Source organism: Camelina sativa, chromosome 6 (genome assembly GCF_030686135.1).
Source record: "Camelina sativa cultivar CO46 ecotype springtype chromosome 6, ASM3068613v1".
NCBI lineage: Eukaryota > Viridiplantae > Streptophyta > Magnoliopsida > Brassicales > Brassicaceae > Camelina > Camelina sativa.
In genome coordinates, this window is record NC_141885.1 from 25,936,856 (window position 1) to 25,958,176 (window position 21,321).

Genomic DNA, 21,321 nt, shown 5'->3' on the forward strand with positions numbered 1-21,321 from the left:
CTTGCTTCTGTTAATCTCAAGCTGCATACTTTTATCTTAACCAACAATAATAGATTTGAACGTGACAAGCATAAGGAAACAAACATGAAACATTTAATCATAATCATAAATCAGACGAAGTGGATTTGGAGATCTACATGTAAAAGCAGAATTACACACGTGGCAATGTATAATTGGCTATCTTAAATTTCCTTGTGCTATGGCTAATCTAGTGGTTCTTGTCCAAGTAACTATCGCATCACAGTGACGAGTTTTTCTTTTCTTCCGGAGACCTCTACAGCAATGGCAGGGATCATAAGCCCTAGCCCTACGGCTCTTTATTTTACCAGGTAATACGAGTTCTCTCAACTGAAAGTTGATTCCTTCTCCAAGTTCTTTAATCTTGGAGAGTTCTCATCAATCAGATAAAAAGTTTACAGCTTTGATTTCTGATGCAGTAATTTTGGTGGAAAGCGATTGAAAGCGGTGAGCTGGGCGGGAAAGAGTGTCTCCGGGAAGGTAATCCGCCGGAGAAACTTGAGAATTGCGGCGGAGGTGAAATTCGTGAATGCAGAAGAAGCAAAGAAGCTGATAGCCGAAGAAGGTTACTCTGTTGTGGATGTAAGAGACAAGACTCAATTCGAGAGAGCTCATATAAAATCTTGCTCCCATGTCCCTCTCTTCATTTACAACGAAGACAACGATATTGGTAAGAAAAGAACTCGAACCTTTACTTGAACAAACTGTATGGCATTATTGTAGTTCTGAGTGGATTTGTCTGAACAAAATTGCAGGCACGATAATTAAGAGGACCGTGCACAACAATTTCTCAGGACTATTCTTTGGTTTGCCTTTTACTAAAATGAATCCGGACTTCCTTAAGTCCGTTAGAAACGAGTTTTCTCAGGACAGCAAACTTTTACTTGTTTGTCAAGAAGGTCTCAGGTTAGTAGAACAAACAAACTCTGGATTCACTGATACATCACCGAGTGTAGTATGAAGAGAATTTTAAAGTTTCTTTTCTTGTTCTTGAAAAGATCTGCAGCTGCAGCTAGTAGATTGGAGGAAGCAGGTTACGAAAACATAGCTTGTGTAACATCAGGGCTACAATCTGTAAAACCAGGTTTGATTCCATCTGGCTTCATCTAAAGAACATTCCTTAAGGTTTGGAAATACTTTGGTTTGAGAAGGATGCTGAATCGGATTTACTGATTGTTGCGTCTTTAGGGACATTTGAGTCGGTTGGTTCAACCGAGTTGCGGAATGCTGGCAAAGCAGGGCTTATTACAATTCAAGGCCAGATCTCTGCAGTCTTAGGAACAGTGCTCGTCTGTAAGTAAACTTTACCATACAGTTGAAGAATATAGAGAATGTTGTTTGGTCTTTTTGGTTATGAATTAGCCTTTGTTGAACTTGCAGGTGCTTATTTGTTCATACAGTTCTTCCCAGACCAAGCAGAGAAGCTGTTTCCTCCAACAAGCTAAGAGACAAGACAAAACAACTATTGATCCAGAGAAGTTTTCACAGTTTCAGCCTGCTTTGTATGTGTAGATGCTTAAGAGAAAAATTGAAGAAAAAACTCATATTTTTAAGATTCCAAGTAGTTACTAAGGATTTATATATATATGGTATTGAGCAAAGGTTATATGCTTAAAACAATTGAAAGAAATCAACACTCAAAAAGACAAGATTGCGTAATGTTTTTCAAGGACAAAAACGTGGATATATAGAACTAATAAATATGATCAAAGCAGAGAGAAAAACCCTACACAATAAAACAAAGCTTTAGGAGTTAGAGAGCGTGCTGTGCAGTTAAGTTCTGATGTCAAAAGTGCTAGCAATCTCTGAGGAACAACGGATCAAGAGAACTCTATAGTCATTGGTCTCTTTAGTCGCCTTGTAGGCAGTAAAGTTGCCGAATATTTCCAGTTGCTGTCACCAAAGAAGCAGATACATATAGATCATTGGATGACCAATGGAGAGAATGAACTAGAATGGGGATGTGATTTGATTACCGTAGAGCCAGTCTTTGAAATGCATGTGGAACGCTGTAATAAGTTCTCGTTTTCGGTTTTCTTCAAGAGGTGTTTCTCTTAAGGATTGCCTTGTTTCTTCCAAGTTCTTAAGCTGCTCAAAACAAAAACACAGTTAAGGGATCAGATGCTGAGATATGGATGAAAAACAAACTAGCAATTTCATATGGAAGAGCCCAAAAAAAAACATACGTTTGTCTGCTGCACTGCCTTATATGCATCTGGCAATGGAAATGGATTGTCTTTCGTGGAACCAACTGCCTCGCCCGCAAACCAGTTTGGGATCTGATCCAGAGACATTGATGTGAAAAATTAACCCATGATCACAATCTTAGTAACCAATACTACTAGTTATTACAGGAAAATTAAAATAACAAAAAGGGGAATCTTACCAAAAAGGTAGTGAACTGGTCAGGGGCCACACATGAAGCCGGTTCAGATTGTTTATCAGAGGCACCGGTAGGATGTGAGAGTGAGTCATGCGGATCAACTGCTCCCACTGCCAAGGATTCATTCCATTTGTTGATAGTTGGCTCAATTCCTACCTCGGTCATATGCTCCTCCAAGTGCGAGTAAAATGTATTATATGGAGCAACCTGGAACAAGTCAAAGTCATATTGATGCCAACAGTTACAGACAATACATCAGAAGATGTTTCAACTTAAGAAGTGACTCTAACAGCATGTTCAATTGTCGAATCACCATGAAACGTTAATATGATCATGAGTATACCAGGCTTTTAACACAAAAAAGATATAACCTAAAGATAAACAAACATATGTGGTTTATTTACTAATGTCAGCTGATTATCAGAGCGCGAAACGAGAGTTGCTTATGCAGCCCGATATAAAACTTGTAAACTAAACCCTCAATCTTAAAGAGACACATCACCTGTAGTTTGTGGTTATCACCAACGATAAGAGGTCGCTGATTGACTCCCAAAAAGAACACACATTCACGGCAATTGGCGATGCAGATTCGTTTGGTAGCTGCAATCACATGAACTCTCTCACAATGCTCAACTCTTACTGCCTGCAGAGATAATAAAATATTTTCACTGAATCTTCAACCCTGAATCTCGTTAACCAAAGACTAAAGCAGGGAAGAGTAGATTTGTAGTACCTTGCCAGCAGCTCCCAGAACGATAGTAGAATCAGAACATCCGTACACAGTTGCATATCTCAATGGTGCTAAAAGATAAATGACAGAATCATGACAATTGGCAACCTGCAGAATACATAAAACATGCAATTGAAGTGTGCATACATGAGTGAAAGAAACGGAATCAAGAATTCTACAACTGCAAAATGTGAAGGACTACTGAGTTTAAAATGCAAATTAGTGGTTCAATACGGACCTTCACTGATCTACCCTTAAGATCGGAAGCCTGCTTGAAAAGTGAAGTCTTAGAAACTCCCTCAATAATACACGGACCTCTGTCGTTGGATGAAACTTTATTAAGAGCTACGCAAGACTGTGCCATTCCAGCATCTTGATCGGAGACATTAGATTCTTTCCCAGAAATTCTGTCAGAAATGCTTTCTAAGGCGGACGCTATGTCTTTCAGAAGCCAATCATTCACTTGAGAAGCAGGAACGGGGACAGCGGGCATATCAGGATCAGAATTCGCAAAAAAAGGAGTAGCTTGGCTTAAAGAAGGTACATCAGATCCCTTATCACCATAATGAACAAGAAACCCAATGTGCTCAAAACTTTCCATAGACAGGACCTGAGGAGGAGATTCAGACCATCTAGCATGAGATATACAATCGGAACATAAGTTACTATATCCATCCAATACAAACAGTTATCCCTTCCCGAATGAGATATAAAAAGGTTAGCACATACCAAAGATTCATCTCCTTCTCCCTCCACAGGCTCTGAAAGGAGAGAAATAATATTTGTTATGTGCTTTTGTAGATACGATAACTGATGAGCTTCTTCATCTGCCGGTGATGGCATAAACCGACGGCTGTTGCTACGAACAAGCTGCATAATAATGAAACGTAATCAACTTAAGCTTTAACAGCAACAAGATTATCTCAGTACATATGATAAAAACAGAAGTGAGAACAATTATCACAAAAATATTTAAAAGCTCAGACAAGCCTTTTCATAAAACGGTCAGCAAGAATGTCACCCAATTAGAGACTTAGGCAAAACATACCAAAAGAATAAGGTCAGTAAGTCGAGTGTCTCTAAATTTTTAAGTTTGCATTGCAAAATTATAGTATAATCCAATGCAAAATGCAAAAAAAAAACAAAAACTCTCTTGCCTAGTGATAGAGCCATTACGTTTACAGTATCATTTCCCAGCGCTAATAGATCACAAGGAAACATTTATGAGCCACATTGCATAATTTAGAGAATGTAAAACGTAAAAAAAAAAAACATGCCTGAATTGGCGATAACGCCGACAAGTATCCATCAAAAGCAGAAGTAGATGGCCAAACATCAGCCACAGCAGCAGAGTCCTTATGCGTTCTAGGCAACAACTTCTTATACGATTGAATGTATAGAAACAAAATCAGATCCCTCAAATCAACTCCAACCGAATCAACTTCCTCAGATTTTTTGGCCAAAACCAGAGGATCATTCTCGCAATGTAACACAGAACCGAGAGTTTCGAGAACGAGACGCGCATTATCACCGGAGATCAAGAGCGCATCGGAAACGGCGGCAGATCCAACGCGGTTATTCGTCGCGGAAGCAGCTAGCTTTTGTTTGATCGGAGCTAGAGTTTGAATCGGGTCGGTGAAAACGAGCTTCTGGATCGGGAGAAGGCCGTGCTCGAAAGGTACACGCCTCGGGTGGATGATTGAATTCGAATTCTGAATCGGTTTCGGAGTTTGAATCGGGTCTGGGTCTGGTGGTGGTGATTGGTCGATTAGTTCTTCCGTCATTATGATTCAAAACCAGAGAAAGAGAAGACAGTTGTGAGGGGAAGTTACAGATCTTTTGAACATCGGATATGGAGAAAGAAGGAAGAGACAAGAGAGAGAGAGTTATGTTACAGTGTGTGCAACCACATGCTAATTCTCATACGCCCTCGTAAGGAATAATGGGCCATAAAAGGGCGGCCCATTAAGCAACCTTTGATAAAGTTTATTAGTTTCTCTTTCTTCTCCGACTCAGTTTTGTACCGGCGACGAGATTTAAAGTCGTCGTTCAAAGAAATGGATGATTTGTCAGCTTGCTACTCTCACTATAATTTACCGGCGAACATTCCTCCTCCGCTGCTGGGAATGGCTCCGATTCCGATTACTCCGGCTCATTCTGTCTATTTGCCAGCACACGTCTCAATCGGAGCTCGCGATGAGGTTCGTACGCTTTTCGTTGCTGGACTTCCTGAAGATGTCAAGCCTCGGGAGATCTATAATCTCTTTAGAGAGTTTCCAGGATATGAGACTTCGCATCTTCGGAGCTCAGATGGAGCTAAGGTAAATATCCTTTTTTCGGGATTTTGTAATTTGGGTTTTATGGATGGTTGGATGATTTCCTGGTGAAGAGACTGAGAATCTTACTGTGGTTGTTTTGGTAGCCCTTCGCATTTGCTGTGTTCTCGGATCTGCAGTCAGCTGTAGCGGTGATGCATGCTCTCAATGTGAGTTCAAATCTCTTCGGAACTTGCTGCTGTTTCAATTTCTAGCTGATGTTTCTACTTATGTGAATGATTGATTCGGTGATATTGCTGCATATTTTGAAGTCCTTCAGAAAGCTTAAGACATGTCTGTGATGTGTGAAGTTAAATTTAGCCGGAAAGAATGAAAATTTGGGTTTTATATAAGTAAAGTTGGTGTCTTTCTGGTTGTTCTTATCCACCCTAAGTAACTTGAAATCGTTTCAGTTTCAAAATTTGATAGCTGGTTGCATTGTTTTGGCGCGAATGAATTAGCTATTGCCATTTACTTTAGCCTGAACTATTTATGAAGACCATTAAGCTATTTTGTCTTATTTGTTTCCTTTCAGGGGATGGTATTTGATCTTGAAAAGCATTCTACTCTTTACATTGATCTTGCCAAATCAAACCCCAAATCTAAGCGATCAAGAACAGGCAAGTAGCAGGATTCTTTCTGTTCGGTAGCTGAATAAAAGTTTGATCTTCGCTTATGTGTTTATTTTCCTTTTGTTTTGTGGTAGATGATGGTTGGGAAAGCTTGAAAAAACCCAAGTCTTTGAGCACCACTACTGAATCTGGTAAGATCATTGGCACAAGCCTTCATTTTGGGGCTTCTTGTGACCTTTTGTATTTTATGTTTCTTGTATCTGAATATGGGTATTGTATTTATCGTTATAATCTTCACTATCCCCACGCTCATGCATGTTAGCTCTTTCTGGTTTAAGATTTCACACTTGAGCTATAAGTGCCGTCAACATGGTTTCACGTTTCTGAAAAGCTCACACTGCACATTCTTGCACGTTTGGGCACTAGCAGGTTTCGGCAGCTTTCACACTCCTGGAATGAGTAGTTCTGCTTACAACACAATTGGTTATTCACATGCACAAAGGTCATCGGCACTACTTGAGCACATACTTGTGATTGCTTAGATTCTGTTTCTTTGTTGCACTCACTTTTCCTGTATCTCTTCCCTGAAATCTAACTTACTTAAGGCTTAGCTGAACTGGTCCTAGCTCCCATGCCCTGGCTATGAGAGAGCTTGTTCTTCCTTAGCTATTAACTCAGGAAACTCTTTGTCTCACTATATTCTTTTTGCTCCTTCAGTCAAGGAATTGCTAATGTTGCTGGGAGGGCACCGACTACTGGAAAATCTGTAAGCGTCTGCCTATTTTATACTTTCATATGAAGATTGCATTCTGTTTGGACAAAAAAACAGTGAGGTAGACTATCTATTACCATTGGACATGACGATCTTTGTTCTTTTGACAGAATAATGTGGCAGATCCTTGTCCAACACTTTTCATAGCGAATATGGGACCAAATTGCACTGAAGCTGAGCTAATTCAAGTTTTCTCGAGGTAAGGATACTCTGTTCTCCACGCAAAACTGTAACCAGTAGAGATAGTTTTCACTCTTTTTCCTGTCAGATGCCGTGGATTCTTAAAACTGAAGATTCAGGGTACATACGGGACTCCTGTTGCATTTGTTGATTTCCAGGTACAGCTCTCGCAATATCTTTTTCTGAAAGAGAAGAGAGAGATCCTATTTTGTTTAAAGAGTGAACTGACTCTGTCATGTTTGCTTTGATATGTGGCTTCGGCAGGACATCAGTTGCTCAAGTGAAGCACTACATACTCTTCAAGGCACAGTACTTTACTCATCCCTCACTGGGGAGGGTTTGAGGGTGCAGTATCCTTCACTACTATCCCCATTATAATTCTTCGTGTTTTTTTCTCATGGGACTTTACCGATATTCCAAGAATTGACTTAACTGCAATATCAGATATGCTAGATCACGGATGGGAATGCGTAAGAAGATTAATTAGTGTTAAAATTGATTATGCTCTGATTCGTAAAGATAAAGTAGAATGCCATGCTCAAACGGCCTAGGTACTGAACTTTGCTACATGCATATGTAGTTACAGACTTACAGTACGCAGATGTATTATTTATCATATTGATGTAAGGGACCATGTTGAAAAGCAAGTTTCATGTAAGAGCTTTGAAACGATACTGAACCACGGTTCTTTTATACATATACTTCTTGGGTAAAATAGCACTTCGTTAGAAGGTATTAAAGTGATCCACAGGGTTGCACACAAGTGGTCGAGCCATCTCAGCAGAAAAACCAGAACCTTGGCTCAGATCGACCTTCTGTCCATCAACACTCTTCCAGTCGAAGCGCTGCACCAATGAACCCACACCTATATGCATCATATTCATGGCAAGGGATGCTCCTGGACATCCTCTTCTTCCACTCCCAAACGGAAGGTAACGGAAATTCTGTCCCTTGAACTCCATCTGATGTTCACCTATCTTCTCTTCAGAGCTCTCTAGAAATCTCTCGGGAATGAATCTGTCTGCATCCTTCCATAGTTCTGAATCTCGCATGATTGCATAGACATTTACGAGTACACGTGTTTTTGACTTGACAAGGCACCCGTTCACCTGGCAGTCTTCTGCGCATTCTCTTATGATCAGAGGAGCTGAAGGGTGGAGCCTCAAAGTTTCCCTTAGGACAGCTCGGAGGTAAGGGAGGTTAGGAACGTCTGATTCATTGACCATTCTTTTACTTCCAACAACGGTATTGATTTCTTCTCTTAACTTGTTGAACGCTTGTGGATGGTTTAGTAGTTGCCCCATTGCCCACTGCATTGCTGCTGCTGATGTATCTGTTCCCGCCATGAAAACATCCTAAAGAAGTTTCACGAAACAGAGTTTTATCATATCAGAATAATCAAATTGACAATTGGATTCTATTGACAGGCAAGAGGAAACATACCAGCAGGAAAGATTTCATGTCATTCCTCGTTAGCTTCATTTCAGCAGTGGGATCTCTGTAAGTTTCCAACAATATATCCAAAATGTCCTTTCTGGTACCATCTTTCTTTGTCGTGTTTGCCTCACGTTCCTTCATAATCCTCTCTACAAGCAGGTCATATTTTTCGATTACAGCCACTAATCTCTTCCCGTTCCCGGAAAAATCCAGTACCTTGAATGGTCCCAACAAATCTCCTACACTGATCTTCCCCGCAAGCTCCAAACTTGTCTTCACCAGCTTCCTTATCTCTTCCGCTTTATCATCAGTACCTGAACACCTCGTGCTCATCGCCATCCTGCAGATGACATTGTTGGTGTATTTTATGAACTGGCTACTCAAGTCACAAGGCAACCCTTCTCTGCAACACTTAGCCACAGACTCGACCAGCTTCAGTTTCTCCTCCTCACGGATGTCAGCGAATTTCTCCAGCTGTGGGACAGCAAGAAGCTTAGTCATGCACATCTTTTTCATGAACCTCCAGTAATCTCCATATTGCGCAAGGACGAATCTGGACCCTCTATACTTGAAATGCTCAGCAGAACCAAACTCAGGTCTCGAGGAGAAATTAAGCTCTTGCTCCTTGAAAATCTCTCTCGCCACCGAAGAGCTTGAGACCACAACGCACTTAGAAGCGCCGAGACGTATCTCCATGAGTGGGCCATACTTGCGAGCTAGATTCTGGAATGAGACAGGCAATACTTGGCCTATCAAATGAAGGTGACCAATGAATGGTAAAGCTGAGGGCTGTGGCAGCTTCGTAGCAGCCATTGAATCTTGTTTCTTCAAGAACCATTTGAAGAGAGCATAAAGCATGAATGCAAAAACAAAGGATTTGATGAAGATAAGGTTAGTGTTTAATTTTGGATCCATTGCAGGTTTTATTGATACAGTTTTTAATGTGTGCTTGTATTTATAGTTTAGTAACCAGACACAGACGAATCTTGTTTATTAGATTCTCATTGTAAAGAATACAAACAACAGATGTGACCTTTTACCAAATATGTGTGAGTCTGTGACGTAACATATATGAAAAAAGTGTTACATTCAGGATATTGATATTGTTTAGAAACAAGAAGGCCTTCACCAAGATTGTGACAATTACAGATATCAAGAAATCTCAGGCTAAAAGAACATCTGCAATTTCCACCAACAAAACCAAAATTGGAAACGTCTGTACAATCTGTTTACTTGAATTTAGAAGACATCATCATACATGTCTAGTGAGGGAAATTACAAAAGCCTAAAAGCAAAAAAGGTTCTCAACATAAATCCGTGAACTATCTAACAGTTATCTCCCCTATGATGCTATCATCAGAAGATGAATCTCGTACTATGTCTTATCATCAGAAAAATGATAGAAGCTACCTGCTATATATCATCAGAGTGATGATTGACCCCTTTCTAGTAATATATCATCAGAGTAGATGATACCAAAAAGTCTTAACAAATCCACACGCTCATGAAGATATTACCAGTAGATGATCCACCTCTCTTTGATATCCTCAGAAGATGATGTACTCACTGTGCAGTCAATGTCATCATCGCATCGACATTAGCGTACGAACCCTTTTCTCCCTTTCTGCTCTCTTAGCACTAGGAGTGCTCTTCATTTTCTGAATCTCTTCCATCACAACCTTCTCGACTTTATCAATAGAGTTGAGGAGCTTCTTCTGTGGAGTGAGGGCATCTTCTTCCCCTGTATTCTCTCTAGTGATATCAAGCAGAATCTGATGGACTTTAGCAGTTGAGGGTGGCCAGGGACGCTTGAACCCAACCGATGGACCAGGAGTGACCATAGAGTAGTCATGCTCGAGCTGAGCACCAGACAGTGGTACTAGAGAATCAAGAACTCCAAGCTGTTGTGGTGTTGGGGTCTCAATATCTCGGCCAACGCCTTCTCCCATACGAGCTCTCCTTCTCTCAATAGCCTTCAAAAAGAAGTGTGTAGTTAGAATAAATAGCAAGGCCAAGCAAAGCGTTTTGAACATTCTCCAAATCAAAAAAGGATAAGCCTTTTTCTTTATAGCCATGAGAATACTAATGCCAAATCAGATATAAACAGATTCAAGTTGGCTATAACTCACCCTAACAACAGCGGAAACATCACGGAGCGGGGTTCTTGGATACCAAGAAGGCAACACAGAAGTTGAAGCACGAGCCCTTCCACGCCTAGTAACACCCAAGCTAGTGTTCTCTCGTCCCTGTGGCGATCTAAATTGAATCTGGCCTCTTCTACTACCACCACCAGTACGTCGAATACCGAAATTACCCCTGACAAGCCCACCTCTTCCCGTCATAGATCCTTGACCAATCGACCCAAGTCCTGTAGCTTCCGACGGCACTCTCTGAACCGGAGACCCAAACAAATGGTGATGTGTAGCTGCTGGTTCGTCAATTAAAATGCCATTCGAGCGTCTGTTGAGAAACGCGGCTGGGTAATCTACTGGTCTCTCTATCCTATCTCTTGCTTCGGGCATTTTGATTCAGCACCTCTGCGTTAAAATCGAAGCACGAAACCATTAAAACACAAACCAAAATCTTGTTTTCCATTTTTAATCATATGTTCTTAAACTTCATAAACACCAAGAAATGGAGAACTAAAGCCCAATCACATGACCAAAAAAAAACCTAATTCTAAACATCAACAGTTTTATCAAGAACAGAATCAAATCAAATCTATATACTACCAGCGACAATCGAAAAATGGATTTTACCTAAAATGAATCTTCGATAGATACCTTCGTGAAAGCTCCGACCGGCTTCGTGAATAGTAAAGTGGAGGGGACAAAGAGGAAAAAGGAGAGAGGAGCTTTTAAGAGAGAAACGATCTGGCAAAAAATTTTGAGACCATCTTCTAGGCGGGTTTTCATTATTGAAAATGAAAATTTTTCGAGTTTTCACCTGTGTGCAAAATTTTTGAAATTTTCATCTCACGCGGGATAAATTTTTTCGTTTTTTTTTTCAACGCGCACACAAAATTCGTCAAATTTTTGTCAGATTACACTTTTGTCCTTCTATATTTGAATGGGCTTTCGGCCCAATATCTGCGCCTTTACTAGAGAGACCCATTTAAGTTTTACGTTTCACGATAGAATCCTCACCGTTTTTAAGTGTCACAGAATCCAACCCGGTGCTTTATCAATTACCAGAGATAACCGGTGTGCGTATCGATCGGTCCATGATTTTCTCTGATAAGCCGGCAAAACACTAACCAAAGAACTCAACTTTAATTTCGTAGTTCGTTTCTTCTATTTATAGTTAGACCGATCGAACCGGAGAATTCCACGATTTAATTACAGTCCAATCGGCGTTTGGATTTGGAGTTCGAGTTTGTGACCGACAATGTATAAAAAAGTAAATTAGGTTATGTATATATATATATGTTAAGTTGACAAAAAGATAAATCGTGTCCGTCTGAAGTTTTTATTCCATTAAGACGATCAAAAAAAACTTGGGAAGACGATTCTCGATCTCGACGAAGAAAGAAACGAAGAACGTGACTGAGAGGTAATAACAGAAGAGGTTTTCGTTCCGGTTTGTGTTTCGTTTCATTGTTCTGATTTTTGTGAATTTTTTGGGGTTTCTGTTTCCGATTTGGTGATGGCGAGTTTCGGAGGCGGTGGTGCTGAGGAACAAGCTAGGTTGAATCAGTACGGGTACAAAGTCAATTCGGGTCTTGTTCTCAACAGTGATGAGCGTCGTCGTGGTGATATGAATGAACCTTCTGGAGAATCGGAGAGTCTCAGGGGAAGGATTGATCCTAAATCCTTTGGTGATCGTGTTGTTAAGGGGAAGCCTTATGATGAGTTTGATGAGAGGCTGAACAAATCTAAGAAGAATAAGGAGCGTGATGTTGTTGATTTGGTATCTGCTCGTGAGAGTAAGAGACGTCGTCTTAGGGAGGTGAGTGTGCTAACTGATACGGATGATGGTGGTGTTTATCAGCCAAGGACTAAGGAGACGAGGGCTGCTTTTGAGTTTATGCTTGGTCTTATTCAACTTCAATTGGGTGGGCAGCCTCTTAATGTTGTTTGTGGTGCGGCTGATGAGATTTTGGCTGTTCTCAAGAACGATTCCCTCAAAAGCCATGAGAAGAAGATAGAGATTGAGAAACTACTGAACGTTATTTCTGATCAAGATTTCAACCAGTTTGTTTCGGTTGGGAAACTTATGACGGACTATCAAGAGGGTGGTGACTCTTTAATTGGCTATGCTAGTGAGGATGATTTGGGGGTCGCTCTTGAGTTCGAAGAAGATGATGAGGAGGAGAGGGATCTGCAGGAGGAAGAAGATGATGAGAAGGATGAAGATGCTGTTGAACCTAACAAAAGTGGAGGTTCCCAGGTGGATGCAAGACATGGAAAGGAGGGCACAAGTCTTAATGTTCAGGACATTGATGCCTACTGGCTACAGAGAAAGATATCTCAAGAATATGAACAGAAGATTGATGCACAAGAGTGCCAGAAACTCGCACAAGAGCTGCTTAATATACTTGCTGAGGGTAGTGATAGGGATGTTGAGGTCAAGATGCTTGAGCACCTTCAGTTTGAAAAGTTCACTCTTGCTAAATTTCTGCTGCAAAACCGTCTGAAAATTGTGTGGTGCACCCGTTTCTCTAGGGCAAGAGACCAGATAGAGAGGAATCAAATTGAGGAGGAGATGACGGGGTTGGGACCAGAGTTGGCAGCGATTGTGGAGGAGTTGCATGTAAAAAGAGCAACAGCCAAAGAAAGGGAGGAGAAACGGGAGAGAGATATCAAAGAAGAGGCTCGACTTCTTATGGATGATAATTCTGGTGGTGATGGAGACAGAAGCATGAAAGATGTTGATTTAGAGACTGGTTGGTTGAAGGGTCAGCGTCAGGTGCTGGACCTGGAGAGCCTTGCTTTTAACCAAGGTGGTTTCATGAGGCAGAATAAGAATTGTGAGTTTCCCGATCGCTCTTACAGAGTTCGTGGCAAGGAATTTGATGAGGTTCATGTGCCATGGGTTTCTAAAAAGGTTGATAGTAATGAAAAGCTTGTGAAAATAAGCGATATGCCAGATTGGGCCCAACCAGCTTTTAGGGGAATGCAGCAGTTGAACAGGGTTCAGAGCAAAGTGTATGGGACTGCTCTTTTTAAGGGAGAGAACATTCTTCTTTGTGCTCCAACTGGTGCGGGGAAGATCAATGTTGCTGTGCTCACCATATTGCACCAGCTTGCATTGAATATGAATCCAGATGGAACATTTAATCATGGGAATTACAAAATCGTCTATGTTGCACCTATGAAAGCCCTCGTTGCTGAGGTTGTGGATAATCTATCTGAGCGCTTGAAGGATTATGGAGTTACTGTGAAGGAACTAAGTGGGGATCAGTCCCTTACTGGGCATGAAATCAAAGAGACTCAGATAATTGTTACAACGCCAGAGAAGTGGGATATTGTCACCAGGAAATCGGGAGATCGAACTTATACTCAGCTTGTGAGACTTCTTATAATTGACGAAATTCATCTTCTCAAAGATAGTCGAGGGCCTGTGCTTGAAAGTATTGTTGCTAGGACGCTTAGGCAGATTGAAACCACAAAGGAGCATATTCGTCTGGTGGGTTTATCGGCAACACTGCCAAATGATGAAGATGTGGCGTTGTTTTTGCGGGTGGATCTTAAAAGTGGGTTGTTTAAATTTGACCGCAGCTACAGACCTGTGCCTCTTGAGCAGCAGTATATAGGAATTAATGTGAAAAAACCGTTACGGAAGTTCCAGTTGATGAATGAGATTTGTTATCAGAAAGTATTAGCTGGTGCTGGGAAACATCAAGTCCTTATTTTTGTCCATTCGAGGAAGGAAACAGCAAAAACTGCTAGAGCAGTACGGGACACTGCAATGGCAAATGATACCCTCAGCAGATTCTTGAAGGAAGATAGTCAAAGTTATGAAATTCTTCAGAGTCTGGTTGGACTTCTCAAGAATAGTGACCTGAAAGAGCTTCTGCCTTACGGTTTTGCAATTCATCATGCTGGGTTGACAAGGACTGATCGTCAGATAGTTGAGGATCAATTTCGTTTAGGAAATTTGCAAGTGTTGGTTTACACGGCAACTCTAGCATGGGGAGTGAATTTGCCTGCACATACTGTCATTATCAAAGGAACCCAAGTCTATAATCCTGAGAGAGGGGCGTGGATGGAGCTGAGTCCTCTAGATGTTATGCAGATGATTGGTCGTGCCGGAAGACCTCAATATGACCAACGTGGGGAGGGTATTATAATCACTGGATACAGCGAGCTGCAGTATTATCTTAGTTTGATGAATGAGCAACTACCAATTGAAAGCCAGTTTATCTCCAAACTTGCTGATCAGCTCAATGCTGAAATTGTGCTTGGGACAGTTCAGAATGCTAAAGAAGCTTGCCACTGGCTTGGCTATACATATTTATACATCCGTATGGTTCGTAATCCGACACTGTATGGCTTACCGCCTGATGCCCTTGCAAAAGACGTATTATTAGAGGAGAGAAGAGCTGACCTGATACATTCTGCTGCTAATATCTTGGACAAGAACAACCTGATTAAGTATGACAGGAAAAGTGGACACTTCCAGGTTACTGATTTGGGACGCATTGCTAGCTACTACTATATAACCCATGGAACAATAGCTACATATAATGAGAATATGAAGCCAACAATGAGTGATATAGAGCTTTGCCGTCTGTTCTCACTGAGTGAGGAGGTCAAGTATGTCACTGTTCGACAAGACGAGAAGATGGAACTGGCAAAACTTCTGGATCGTGTACCGATCCCTGTCAAGGAAACACTAGAAGATTCTGATGCAAAGATCAATGTTTTGCTGCAAGTATATATTTCAAAGCTAAAGCTCGAGGGTCTTTCTTTGTCATCTGACATGGTTTATATTACCCAGAGTGCTGGACGTCTCCTACGAGCTATTTTTGAGATTAGTTTGAAGAGGGGGTGGGCTCAACTGTCTGAAAAAGCTCTTAACTTGTCTAAAATGGTAGGGAAGAGGATGTGGAATGTTCAGACACCACTCCGGCAGTTTCTTGAAATTCCAAAGGAGGTTCTGATGAAGTTGGACAAGAATGATCTGGTGTGGGAGAGATACTATGATCTATCTTCACAGGAGTTAGGAGAGCTTATTCGTAATCCTAAGATGGGCAGAAAAATTCACAAGTTCATCCGTCAGTTCCCAAAACTGAATCTTAGAGCACATGTTCAGCCGATTTCTCGTTCTGTTCTACAAGTGGAGCTCACCCTGACACCTGATTTTCAGTGGGATGACAAATTACATCAAAATGTTGAACCATTTCTTTTGGTGGGATAACAGTGATGGTGATAATGGTGGAAGACAGTGATGGTGAAAAGATACTTCATTACGAGTATTTTCTTTTGAAAAAGCAGTATATTGATGACGACCACACGTTGAACTTCACTGTACCAATCTCTGAGCCAGTCCCCCCACAGTATTTCATTCGAGTGGTTTCAGACAAATGGCTTGACTCGCCGACTGTGTTACCTATATCTTTCAGGTATCTTATTCTTCCAGAAAAGTATCCACCACCTACGGAGCTACTGGACTTGCAGCCCCTCCCGGTGATGGCCCTAGGGAACCCGTCCTATGAAACTTTGTATCAGGATTTCAAGCATTTCAATCCAGTGCAGACTCAGGTCTTTACTGTTTTGTATAATACAAGTGACAATGTATTGGTTGCTGCTCCCACAGGAAGTGGGAAGACTATATGTGCGGAGTTTGCTATATTGAGGAATCATCTTGAAAGACCTGATTCTGTAATGCGTGTTGTCTATATTGCACCTCTTGAGGGTATTGCTAAGGAGCGGTTTTGTGATTGGGAGAAAAAGTTCGGAAAGGGGCTTGGTTTACGGGTTGTTGAGTTAACTGGGGAGACGGCATTAGATCTTACCCTGCTTGAGAAGGGTCAGATAATTATAAGTACTCCTGAGAAATGGGACGCTTTGTCCCGAAGGTGGAATCACAGAAAATATATTCAGCAGGTTAGTTTGTTCATCGTTGATGAGCTTCATTTAATTGGGGGTCAAGGTGGTCCAGTATTGGAGGTAATTGTCTCGAGAATGAAAAATATTTCAAGTCAGGTCGGGAACAAGATGAGGATTGTTGCATTATCAACTTCCCTTGCAAATGCCAAAGATCTTGGGGAGTGGGTTGGGGCCAGTTCATGTGGCATTTTCAATTTTCCGCCTAATATTCGCCCTGTACCACTGGAGATCCACATTCAAGGGGTGGACATATTGACTTTTGAAGCGAGAATGCAGGCGATGACTAAGCCAACATACACTGCCATAGTCCAGCATGCCAAGAACAAGAAACCGGCTATCGTTTTTGTCTCGACCCGTAAACATGTCCGTCTTACTGCTGTGGATCTGACAGCATACTCACACATGGACAACATGCAGAACCCTGAGTTCCTGTTAGGAAAGCTGGAAGAACTAGAGCCTTTTGTTAACCAAATTTGCGAGGAAACTCTGAAGGAGACTTTGCGCCATGGTATTGGCTACTTACATGAGGGTTTAAGCAGTATTGATCAGGAGATTGTGACTCAGCTTTTTGAAGCAGGACGGATTCAGGTGTGTGTAATGTCTAGTTCATTGTGTTGGGGTACTCCATTGAAAGCGCATTTGGTTGTTGTAATGGGAACACAATTCTATGATGGACGGGAAAATTCTCATTCGGATTACCCCATCTCCGATCTGCTCCAGATGATGGGGCGTGTTAGCCGACCTCTGCTTGACGACGCTGGGAAGTGCGTGGTCTTCTGCCATGTATCACGTAAAGAGTTTTACAAGAAATTTCTGTATGAAGCCATTCCCGTTGAGAGTCAGTTTCAACATTTCTTGCATGATAATTTCAATGCAGAAGTTCATTCCGGAGTTATAGAAAACAAGCAAGAGGCTGTGGATTATCTTACCTGGAGCTTCATGTACAGGAGGCTTCCCCAGAACCCTAACTACTACAATCTCCAGGGAGTGACCCACAGGCATTTATCTGATCACCTCTCAGAGCTCGTTGAAAACACTTTGTCTGATCTTGAAGTGAGTAAATGCATAGATTCAGAGAATGAGTTGGATCTGTTTCCTCTCAATCTTGGTATCATTGCTTCATATTATTACATCAATTACACCACCATTGAGCGATTCAGTTCTCTCTTGGCTTCCAAGACCAATATGAAGGGTCTTATTGAGATCTTGACTTCAGCTTCGGAGTATGACTTGATTCCTATACGTCCTGGTGAAGAGGACGCAGTTCGGAGACTCATCAATCACCAGAGGTTCTCGTTTGAAAACCCGAAATGCACAGACCCTCATGTGAAGGCAAACGCGCTTCTTCAGGCGCATTTTTCAAGGCAAAAAATCAGCGAGAACCTGGCAATGGATCAGCGTGAGGTCCTCTTATCTGCAACAAGACTTCTTCATGCAATGGTCGATGTGATATCGAGCAAAAATTGTCTGAATCTTGCTCTGTTAGCTATGGAAGTAAGTCAGATGGTGACTCAAGGCATGTGGAATCGAGACTCCATACTTCTGCAGCTTCCTCATTTCACAAAGGACTTAGCCAAAAGGTGCCAAGAGAATCCGGGGAATAACATCGAAACCGTTTTTGATCTTCTGGAAATGGAAGACGAGAAGCGCCAAGAACTTCTCCAAATGTCAGACGCTCAGCTTCTTGACATTGCCAGGTTCTGCAACCGCTTCCCCAACATTGACCTTACATACGAGATTGTGGGCGACAACGAGGTAACCCCTGGAAAAGAGGTCACATTGCAGGTAATGCTGGAGAGAGACATGGAGGGAAGGACAGAGGTGGGACCTGTGAACGCACCAAGATATCCCAAGATTAAAGAAGAAGGTTGGTGGCTAGTCGTTGGAGAAACCAAGACAAACCAGCTGATGGCCATCAAGAAAATCCCTCTGCAACGGAAGGCGGAGGTGAAGTTGGAGTTTGCAGTACCAGCTGAACCAGGAAAGAAGTCGTATACTCTCTACTTCATGTGCGATTCTTACTTGGGTTGTGACGAGGAGTACTCTTTCACTGTTGATGTCAAAGATTTTGCAGATCACATGGAAGAATGATTTATGTTTTCTAGTTAGTTTTTCGTGTCTTTCTTTGCCCTTATGGTCATTAGCTACTTGTCTGATCTTACCTTTTGTAGTCCAACATTTGAAAGCGAAATAAAAGAACAGATTAAGTCCTATTTTATTGCTTAGGATTTTGTTGAAAGCATATAATTTTCTTCTGAAGAGCTTTACATAGACAATTTGGTCTGTTTCGGCTAAAAATATTCAGACATGACATTGTTTCTTTCTTATCCTTCTCTCTGTCCTATCTATACACACTTTATTGCGCACTATATTGACTTCTTCTCCTTGTTCATGCACTTGCAGTGAGCTCTGTTCTCGTTTAAAATCTGTGTAAACCAACAAAGAAGTAGTCTAATCAATTCAATAGGTTTAAACATAGACCGGCCGTTTGGTTATTTCACAATGATAAGGAACTTACCTTGTACTGTCTTTGTAAGTCTTTGATGTAGTCAACAGCTAAATCCAACATATCCGAAGTGTTCGTTTGCTGTTTCAACATAAAGAAACCAACATCATTGAACAGAGTCAACGCAAGGGAAAACAATTTGTTTATGACCAAAAAACCCATTAGAAGAAGTTTCAGAAACTGTACCTTGTCCATGTTAGGAACAAGTTCTTGTAATTTCCTCATTCGCTCGCTTATCCGTGTTCTTCTTACCTGACACAATTGAAAAAATAATTTTTAGGATAGAAGACACTTTTCAAGCATTAATTAGACTTTCTATATTTATACTAGACTATGTTTCAAAAGGACTTCTATTGACATGTAAAGATGGTATTTTAACTAGTTTTAAGTTACCCTTTCAGCGATGCTTCGAGGATGTGTAGCGCAACCACGTTTTGCTCTAATTTTACAAGGAACAGAATCTTGTAACTGAAGATACTTATCCACTGAAACCATGTCCGAAGCTGTAGATGATGACTTCGGTAGACTCAAATGATGCGACAGTAACTGCATTCGATTTCCGGAGTCACCGTTCTGCACAAACCATCAAAACATCATTCAATTCTCAAGAAATCAAACTCCAGTTTCAGCTATTGAGCTATATATATATATATATGTCTAATGACCAAATAACCAAAATAAAGCGGTTAGAGAAGGGAGTTACCTGAGCTCCTAGAAACAATTTGCCATCGTCATCAGTTTCTCTTTTAAGGGAGGATAAGTTATCAATGAAGTTGGAAGGATCATTCCAATGGCTATATTGAAAACTCGTCTCGGGTGAGATTTCAGGTATCTGAGAGAGCATTCCAAGTGAAGAAGGTGGCCTTGAAGAGAGGCTGCAATGGCGTCTTAATCCGTTGGAATGAGATGGACTCACTTCATCTTCTTCGTAATTTATCAAATTCCTCATTGGACCATAACCTGCTAATAGTAGCAAAGTGTAATAGCAAAAACCATCAAACACTTGTTTGTTTATAAATTGACAGATCAGATCTTGTCTTAAAAACATTCAAAAATCTTGAATGAAGGATTGAAACATATATATATATATATATAGAAATATGATTTCAGACTTTCTAAAAAAAAGGAAGAAACTTTTTTTTTTTTTGGGGGCAGAAGAGAGTGAAACGGTACCGTTTTGGTCAGAGAGGTTTGTGAACATTCCGGCGGGGGAGCTGCTTTGCCGGAGAAGATTGGATTCAACTGGTTTCGTGTGGTGATGATTACTCATACCCAGAAATTGATCCAAACCAATAGAATTCATCATCCCTTTACTCTGCCTCGGGTAATGCGGCGGCAAACCCAGAAAACTCGACGGTTCAGGCTGAGGCGGTGGTAGAGTGGCGGCGGCGTATGAAACAGAGGTGTTGCTAGTTAACGAAACAGGAGGCTTATTATCTTCGAACTTAGGTGAAACACCGAGATCTTCGTTTACGCCATCAGAGGTAACGAATCTTGAAAGCAACCTATCGGAGGAGTCGAAGCCACTCTTGTCTTGGTCAACGAAAGAGGAGAGGACAGAGCTAGGAGCTGATCGAAAACGAAGAAGACCACCACCTGACCCAGAAGAAGATATGTGATTCGGGTCGTAAAGATGATTATTCGAATCCATTAATCAAATATGAAAACGACGAGCTTTCCCCTGTTTTGAGTGCTCTGTTTTCTTGACGTTTTGAGAAAGAACAAATTTTGGAGAAACTGTATCTTAAGTTAGCTTTTTCCAACGTCTAACTGTTTGATATGAATCTAATCTTGTCAAGTTCTTGGTTGTGTGTCACTTGGTTCTCGGTTGGGAAGTAAAAAAAACTTGAGCTTGAGGAGCTGTAAGCAGGTGTGTGTAGAATTTGGAGAAGATGATGATAAAACCTTGAAGATGAAGCAAAGGGAGAACGGTGGAGAGAGAGAGAGAGACGATGATGATGATGATGATGAATATATTTATTTGTTTTATCGTCTTTTTTGGGTTTCTGAGTTTCAGAGTCCAACTTTTAATTGCTGAAGATAGCGGCGGATCGAAAAGCAAAAACCCCAAAAGATTATAAATTTGAGAGAAGAAAAAAATATAAAATGAAAAAGAAAAGTTCAGAGGAGGACGTCGTTTTAAGCCGCCTGTGAAGCTGAGTCACGGAAATGCCTTTTTCATTTTTTTCTATTTTATTTAAAAACTTTATGCAAAGTATTTTTATACTATATAAAATGTGAATGAGAAGAAACTGTAGAATTTTACATTATTACTTTATTATACTCTAATACAACTTATATACAGTACAAGACGAGCTAGCATGTGAAGTAAATACCAACCCTAATCAATTTTT

General features: G+C 41.0%; 7 protein-coding genes and 1 pseudogene across 36 annotated transcripts; 4 read left to right on the forward strand and 4 right to left on the reverse strand.

Moving 5' to 3' along the window:
• The first annotated feature begins 80 nt into the window (after window positions 1-80).
• On the forward strand, window positions 81-1,619 carry LOC104793143 (rhodanese-like domain-containing protein 9, chloroplastic). The gene is made up of 6 exons (XM_010519437.2): window positions 81-329; window positions 438-688; window positions 774-924; window positions 1,017-1,102; window positions 1,207-1,311; window positions 1,399-1,619. Exons 1-6 carry the CDS (start codon window positions 283-285, stop codon window positions 1,461-1,463), a joined length of 705 nt encoding a protein of 234 aa, XP_010517739.1. The 5' UTR covers window positions 81-282; the 3' UTR covers window positions 1,464-1,619.
• LOC104793142 (uncharacterized) lies at window positions 1,565-4,963 on the reverse strand. Of its 2 annotated transcripts, XM_010519435.3 has the most exons (9): window positions 4,409-4,963; window positions 3,861-4,001; window positions 3,370-3,741; window positions 3,135-3,239; window positions 2,904-3,044; window positions 2,405-2,608; window positions 2,205-2,297; window positions 1,995-2,106; window positions 1,565-1,911 (listed from the first exon to the last, which is right to left on the reverse strand). In XM_010519435.3, the coding sequence occupies exons 1-9, from the start codon at window positions 4,913-4,915 to the stop codon at window positions 1,868-1,870; spliced, it is 1,719 nt and encodes a 572-aa protein (XP_010517737.1). In that variant the 5' UTR covers window positions 4,916-4,963; the 3' UTR covers window positions 1,565-1,867. The 2 variants fall into 2 exon arrangements, with proteins under 2 accessions (XP_010517737.1, XP_087310910.1); XM_087454784.1 differs by lacking the exon at window positions 4,409-4,963 and having other exon boundaries at window positions 3,370-3,763; window positions 3,861-3,998.
• Window positions 4,964-5,021: 58 nt separating this feature from the next.
• LOC104793145 (uncharacterized) lies at window positions 5,022-9,502 on the forward strand. 25 transcript variants are annotated; one of them, XM_087454796.1, is made up of 13 exons: window positions 5,115-5,452; window positions 5,554-5,616; window positions 5,982-6,066; window positions 6,153-6,209; window positions 6,445-6,520; window positions 6,736-6,784; window positions 6,901-6,989; window positions 7,059-7,128; window positions 7,235-7,320; window positions 7,415-7,902; window positions 8,068-8,215; window positions 8,398-8,470; window positions 8,564-9,502. In XM_087454796.1, exons 1-10 carry the CDS (start codon window positions 5,189-5,191, stop codon window positions 7,455-7,457), a joined length of 882 nt encoding a protein of 293 aa, XP_087310922.1. In that variant the 5' UTR covers window positions 5,115-5,188; the 3' UTR covers window positions 7,458-7,902; window positions 8,068-8,215; window positions 8,398-8,470; window positions 8,564-9,502. The 25 variants fall into 25 exon arrangements, with proteins under 25 accessions (XP_087310933.1, XP_087310922.1, XP_087310917.1 ...); XM_087454791.1 differs by having other exon boundaries at window positions 8,567-9,502; XM_087454788.1 differs by having other exon boundaries at window positions 8,068-8,169; window positions 8,263-8,470; window positions 8,567-9,502.
• Window positions 7,446-9,332, reverse strand: LOC104793144 (3,9-dihydroxypterocarpan 6A-monooxygenase-like). The gene is made up of 2 exons (XM_010519438.3): window positions 8,414-9,332; window positions 7,446-8,325 (listed from the first exon to the last, which is right to left on the reverse strand). Exons 1-2 carry the CDS (start codon window positions 9,320-9,322, stop codon window positions 7,696-7,698), a joined length of 1,539 nt encoding a protein of 512 aa, XP_010517740.1. The 5' UTR covers window positions 9,323-9,332; the 3' UTR covers window positions 7,446-7,695.
• A 65-nt stretch (window positions 9,503-9,567) lies between the features above and the next one.
• Window positions 9,568-11,393, reverse strand: LOC104793146 (protein POLYCHOME). 2 transcript variants are annotated; one of them, XM_087454808.1, is made up of 3 exons: window positions 11,167-11,393; window positions 10,537-10,944; window positions 9,568-10,380 (listed from the first exon to the last, which is right to left on the reverse strand). In XM_087454808.1, exons 2-3 carry the CDS (start codon window positions 10,927-10,929, stop codon window positions 9,991-9,993), a joined length of 783 nt encoding a protein of 260 aa, XP_087310934.1. In that variant the 5' UTR covers window positions 10,930-10,944; window positions 11,167-11,393; the 3' UTR covers window positions 9,568-9,990. The 2 variants fall into 2 exon arrangements, with proteins under 2 accessions (XP_087310934.1, XP_087310936.1); XM_087454810.1 differs by having other exon boundaries at window positions 11,191-11,323.
• Window positions 11,394-12,052: 659 nt separating this feature from the next.
• On the forward strand, window positions 12,053-16,237 carry LOC104793148 (DExH-box ATP-dependent RNA helicase DExH13 pseudogene; annotated as a pseudogene). Its single transcript, XR_015559929.1, has one exon. The product of XR_015559929.1 is annotated as a DExH-box ATP-dependent RNA helicase DExH13 pseudogene (transcript).
• LOC147943003 (DExH-box ATP-dependent RNA helicase DExH13-like) lies at window positions 15,775-18,674 on the forward strand. Of its 2 annotated transcripts, XM_087454812.1 has the most exons (2): window positions 15,775-18,158; window positions 18,247-18,381. In XM_087454812.1, the coding sequence occupies exons 1-2, from the start codon at window positions 15,775-15,777 to the stop codon at window positions 18,248-18,250; spliced, it is 2,388 nt and encodes a 795-aa protein (XP_087310938.1). In that variant the 3' UTR covers window positions 18,251-18,381. The 2 variants fall into 2 exon arrangements, with proteins under 2 accessions (XP_087310938.1, XP_087310937.1); XM_087454811.1 differs by having other exon boundaries at window positions 15,775-18,674.
• A 15-nt stretch (window positions 18,675-18,689) lies between these two features.
• LOC104793147 (transcription factor bHLH130) lies at window positions 18,690-21,075 on the reverse strand. 2 transcript variants are annotated; one of them, XM_010519441.3, is made up of 6 exons: window positions 20,141-21,075; window positions 19,671-19,930; window positions 19,361-19,540; window positions 19,154-19,219; window positions 18,980-19,048; window positions 18,690-18,887 (listed from the first exon to the last, which is right to left on the reverse strand). In XM_010519441.3, the coding sequence occupies exons 1-6, from the start codon at window positions 20,616-20,618 to the stop codon at window positions 18,828-18,830; spliced, it is 1,113 nt and encodes a 370-aa protein (XP_010517743.1). In that variant the 5' UTR covers window positions 20,619-21,075; the 3' UTR covers window positions 18,690-18,827. The 2 variants fall into 2 exon arrangements, with proteins under 2 accessions (XP_010517743.1, XP_010517744.1); XM_010519442.3 differs by having other exon boundaries at window positions 19,671-19,927; window positions 20,141-21,074.
• Between the last annotated feature and the right edge of the window lie 246 nt (window positions 21,076-21,321).

Bases quoted from the DNA above. Each gene is read 5' to 3' on its own strand.
- LOC104793143 (XM_010519437.2), top strand. From the start codon at position 283: ATGGCAGGGATCATAAGCCCTAGCCCTACGGCTCTTTATTTTACCAG. The intron at 330-437 runs GTAATACGAGTT...TTTCTGATGCAG, and splicing joins ACGGCTCTTTATTTTACCAG to TAATTTTGGTGGAAAGCGAT. The intron at 1,312-1,398 runs GTAAGTAAACTT...TTGAACTTGCAG, and splicing joins CTTAGGAACAGTGCTCGTCT to GTGCTTATTTGTTCATACAG.
- LOC104793142 (XM_010519435.3), bottom strand. From the start codon at position 4,915: ATGACGGAAGAACTAATCGACCAATCACCACCACCAGACCCAGACCCG. The intron at 4,002-4,408 runs GCATGTTTTTTT...ATTATTATGCAG, and splicing joins CGGCGTTATCGCCAATTCAG to CTTGTTCGTAGCAACAGCCG. The intron at 2,609-2,903 runs GTGATGTGTCTC...GACTTGTTCCAG, and splicing joins GTGATAACCACAAACTACAG to GTTGCTCCATATAATACATT.
- LOC104793145 (XM_087454786.1), top strand. From the start codon at position 5,189: ATGGATGATTTGTCAGCTTGCTACTCTCACTATAATTTACCGGCGAAC. The intron at 6,210-6,444 runs GTAAGATCATTG...TTTGGGCACTAG, and splicing joins GAGCACCACTACTGAATCTG to CAGGTTTCGGCAGCTTTCAC. The intron at 7,321-7,414 runs GTATCCTTCACT...CTGCAATATCAG, and splicing joins GGGGAGGGTTTGAGGGTGCA to ATATGCTAGATCACGGATGG.
- LOC104793144 (XM_010519438.3), bottom strand. From the start codon at position 9,322: ATGGATCCAAAATTAAACACTAACCTTATCTTCATCAAATCCTTTGTT. The intron at 8,326-8,413 runs GTATGTTTCCTC...AAACTTCTTTAG, and splicing joins ACATGAAATCTTTCCTGCTG to GATGTTTTCATGGCGGGAAC.
- LOC104793146 (XM_087454808.1), bottom strand. From the start codon at position 10,929: ATGCCCGAAGCAAGAGATAGGATAGAGAGACCAGTAGATTACCCAGCC. The intron at 10,381-10,536 runs GTGAGTTATAGC...TTCTTTTTGAAG, and splicing joins ATGTTTCCGCTGTTGTTAGG to GCTATTGAGAGAAGGAGAGC.
- LOC147943003 (XM_087454811.1), top strand. From the start codon at position 15,775: ATGGTGATAATGGTGGAAGACAGTGATGGTGAAAAGATACTTCATTAC.
- LOC104793147 (XM_010519441.3), bottom strand. From the start codon at position 20,618: ATGGATTCGAATAATCATCTTTACGACCCGAATCACATATCTTCTTCT. The intron at 19,220-19,360 runs GTAACTTAAAAC...CAATTGTGTCAG, and splicing joins CTCGAAGCATCGCTGAAAGG to GTAAGAAGAACACGGATAAG. The intron at 19,049-19,153 runs GTACAGTTTCTG...ATGTTGAAACAG, and splicing joins TTGTTCCTAACATGGACAAG to CAAACGAACACTTCGGATAT.